Here is a 4,099-nt window from a genome sequence, read left to right on the forward strand (position 1 = left end):
GGTGGTGAAGGTGATGACGTCAGCATGTAATGGTGAAGATGGAGGCATTATAATGAGGGTCATGAAGGTGGTGTCAGCATGAGGGTGATGAAGATGGTGATGTTAGTACCTATGGGGTGATGAAGGTGGTGATGTTAGTATGGGGTGATGAAGGTGGTGTCAGCATGGGGGTGGTGAAGGTGGTGGCATAATAATGAGGATGATGAAGGTGGTAATGTCAGCATGTAATGGTAAAGATGGAGGCATAATAATGAGGGTGATGAAGGTGGTGGTGTCAGCATGTGGTGGTGAAGATGGAGGCATAATAATGAGGGTGATGAAGGTGGTGTCAGCATGGGGTGATGAAGGTGGTGATGTTAGTATGGGGTGATGAAGGTGGTGACGTCAGCATGGGGTGGTGAAGGTGGTGACGTCAGCATGGGGTGATGAAGGTGGTGACGTCAGTATGAGGTGGTGAAGGTGATGACGTCAGCATGTAATGGTGAAGATGGAGGCATTATAATGAGGGTCATGAAGGTGGTGGCATACGCATGTGGTGGTGAAGATGATGTCAGCATGTGGTGGTGAAGGTGGTGACGTCAGCATGGGGGTGATGAAGGTGGTGACGTCAGCATGGGGTGGTGAAGGTGGTGACGTCAGCATGGGGTGGTGAAGGTGGTGACGTCAATATGAAGTGGTTAAGGTGATAGCATTAGCATGGGGGTGATGAAGGTGGTGGTGTCAGCATGTGGTGGTGAAGATGGAGGCATAATAATGAGGGTGATGAAGGTGGTGGCATACGCATGTGGTGGTGAAGATGATGTCAGCATGTGGTGGTGAAGGTGGTGACGTCAGCATAAGGTGATGAAGGTGGTGGCATAAACATGTGGTGGTGAAGGTGGTGGTGTCAATATGGAGTGATAAACTAGCCTGACGAAGGTACGCACTAACCTGACGAAGGTACGCACTAACCTGACGAAGGTACGCACTAACCTGACGAAGGTACGCACTAACCTGACGAAGGTACGCACTAACCTGACGAAGGTACGCACTAACCTGACGAAGGTACGCACTAACCTGACGAAGGTACGCACTAACCTGACGAAGGTACGCACTAACCTGACGAAGGTACGCACTAACCTGACGAAGGTACGCACTAACCTGACGAAGGTACGCACTAACCTGACGAAGGTACGCACTAACCTGACGAAGGTACGCACTAACCTGACGAAGGTACGCACTAACCTGACGAAGGTACGCACTAACCTGACGAAGGTACGCACTAACCTGACGAAGGTACGCACTAACCTGACGAAGGTACGCACTAACCTGACGAAGGTACGCACTAACCTGACGAAGGTACGCACTAACCTGACGAAGGTACGCACTAACCTGACGAAGGTACGCACTAACCTGACGAAGGTACGCACTAACCTGACGAAGGTACGCACTAACCTGACGAAGGTACGCACTAACCTGACGAAGGTACGCACTAACCTGACGAAGGTACGCACTAACCTGACGAAGGTACGCACTAACCTGACGAAGGTACGCACTAACCTGACGAAGGTACGCAGGTCGTCCAGCGATATGACTGACACGTGCGTGGCGTAGAGCGTCAGGACGGCCGAGCGCTCCAGGGGCGTCAGCGACGACTTCGCCAGCAGGGAAAAAATTTCGACCTCCTCGTCAGACGTAGGGTTACTGCTGGCAGACGTAGGGTTACTGCTGGCAGACGTAGGGTTACTGCTGGCAGACGTAGGGTTACTGCTGGCAGACGTAGGGTTACTGCTGGCAGACGTAGGGTTACTGCTGGCAGACGTAGGGTTACTGCTGGCAGACGTAGGGTTACTGCTGGCAGACGTAGGGTTACTGCTGGCAGACGTAGGGTTACTGCTGGCAGACGTAGGGTTACTGCTGGCAGACGTAGGGTTACTGCTGGCAGACGTAGGGTTACTGCTGGCAGACGTAGGGTTACTGCTGGCAGACGTAGGGTTACTGCTGGCAGACGTAGGGTTACTGCTGGCAGACGTAGGGTTACTGCTGGCAGACGTAGGGTTACTGCTGGCAGACGTAGGGTTACTGCTGGCAGACGTAGGGTTACTGCTGGCAGACGTAGGGTTACTGCTGGCAGACGTAGGGTTACTGCTGGCAGACGTAGGGTTACTGCTGGCAGACGTAGGGTTACTGCTGGCAGACGTAGGGTTACTGCTGGCAGACGTAGGGTTACTGCTGGCAGACGTAGGGTTACTGCTGGCAGACGTAGGGTTACTGCTGGCAGACGTAGGGTTACTGCTGGCAGACGTAGGGTTACTGCTGGCAGACGTAGGGTTACTGCTGGCAGACGTAGGGTTACTGCTGGCAGACGTAGGGTTACTGCTGGCAGACGTAGGGTTACTGCTGGCAGACGTAGGGTTACTGCTGGCAGACGTAGGGTTACTGCTGGCAGACGTAGGGTTACTGCTGGCAGACGTAGGGTTACTGCTGGCAGACGTAGAGTTATTGCTGGCAACTGTTTGATCACCGTTACCCACTGTTATATCACTGTTACCCATTGTTATGTCACTGTTCAAAGCATCATGATTAGTTTGATCTATATGGGCGTTACTATCCGCCGTATGTTCACTGCTAACTACACCAGCGGAAGATAAGTTGGTCGTCCGTCCGTTTCCTAACTCACGGAAACGTTCGTGGTTTTCTTGCTGACCATTCGTGCTGCAGGTGGAGAATTCATCGCCGATAAAAGAACCTGCAAAGAGTAAGATAGTTGAAATTTATCTAATACAGGCAGGGGGCTGTGGTCTGATAGTACCAACTCCTGTGATGGTTAACACAATCTGACTGCAAACGAGTTATGGTTAACACAATCTGACTGCAAACGAGTTATGGTTAACACAATCTGACTGCAAACGAGTTATGGTTAACACAATCTGACTGCAAACGAGTTATGGTTAACACAATCTGACCGCAAACGAGTTATCATGACCCACCTATATATTGGGCGAGGGTGATTGACCCACCTATATTGGGCGAGGGTGATTGACCCACCTATATTGGGCGAGGGTGATTGACCCACCTATATTGGGCGAGGGTGATTGACCCACCTATATTGGGCGTGGGTGATTGACCCACCTATATTGGGCGTGGGTGATTGACCCACCTATATTGGGCGAGGGTGATAGCAACCCACCTACACTGGGCGAGGGTGATTGACCCACCTACACTGGGCGAGGGTGATTGACCCACCTACACTGGGCGAGGGTGATAGACCCACCTATATTGGGCGAGGGTGATTGACCCACCTACACAGGGCGAGGGTGATAGCAACCCACCTACACTGGGCGAGGGATATTGACCCACCTATATTGGGCGAGGGTGATTGACCCACCTACATTGGGCTATCATGACCCACCTACACTGGGCTATCATGACCCACCTACACAGGGCGAGGGTGATAGCAACCCACCGTCGCCAGAGAAGGCGCGTGCAGCACGTGGGGCGCACTGCAAACGAGTTATCATGACCCACCTACACTGGGCTATCATGACCCACCTACACTGGGCTATCATGACCCACCTACACTGGGCGAGGGTGATAACAACCCACCGTCACCAGAGAAGGCGCGTGCAGCACGTGGGGCGCAGACGCCACGTGCAGGCACGGACAGGAAGACGTACGTGTGCAGCTGCGTGATGAGACAGTGTTCCAGGAGCCACAGGATCATGAAGAATCCTTCGTACTGCAAACATTTCAAAACGATAATAAGTAATATATTAATTTTATTGATAATAATTGACAATATTCTGAAACATCAAGAATCCTTCGTACTGCGAACATTTAAAAACAACCACAATAATAATAATAATAACAGTAAGTAATATGTTAATATTAATAATTAACAATATTCTAAAAGATCCTCACTGGAGACCGCAAGCCTATGAAGAAAAATTATTGCTTACAGAGAAATTTCAGCAAGTTACCAACCCACCTTACTGAGTGTGCCTGCTGCCCCACCTTCTTACTGAGCGTGCCCGCTGACTCACCTTCTTACTGAGCATGCCTGCTGCCCCACCTTCTTACTGAGCGTGCCTGCTGCCCCACCTTCTTACTGAGCGTGCCT

At 51.4% G+C, this 4,099-nt stretch overlaps 1 protein-coding gene across 1 annotated transcript; it reads right to left on the minus strand.

Moving 5' to 3' along the window:
- Nucleotides 1-817: 817 nt before the first annotated feature.
- Nucleotides 818-4,015, minus strand: LOC108677960 (uncharacterized serine-rich protein C215.13-like). Its single transcript, XM_018166279.2, has 3 exons — nt 3,994-4,015; nt 3,586-3,718; nt 818-2,728 (listed from the first exon to the last, which is right to left on the minus strand). Exons 2-3 carry the CDS (start codon nt 3,701-3,703, stop codon nt 831-833), a joined length of 2,016 nt encoding a protein of 671 aa, XP_018021768.2. The 5' UTR covers nt 3,704-3,718; nt 3,994-4,015; the 3' UTR covers nt 818-830.
- Between the last annotated feature and the right edge of the window lie 84 nt (nt 4,016-4,099).

Source organism: Hyalella azteca, unplaced genomic scaffold, assembly GCF_000764305.2.
Source record: "Hyalella azteca isolate HAZT.00-mixed unplaced genomic scaffold, Hazt_2.0.2 contig4190, whole genome shotgun sequence".
In the NCBI taxonomy this organism is placed as follows: domain Eukaryota; kingdom Metazoa; phylum Arthropoda; class Malacostraca; order Amphipoda; family Hyalellidae; genus Hyalella; species Hyalella azteca.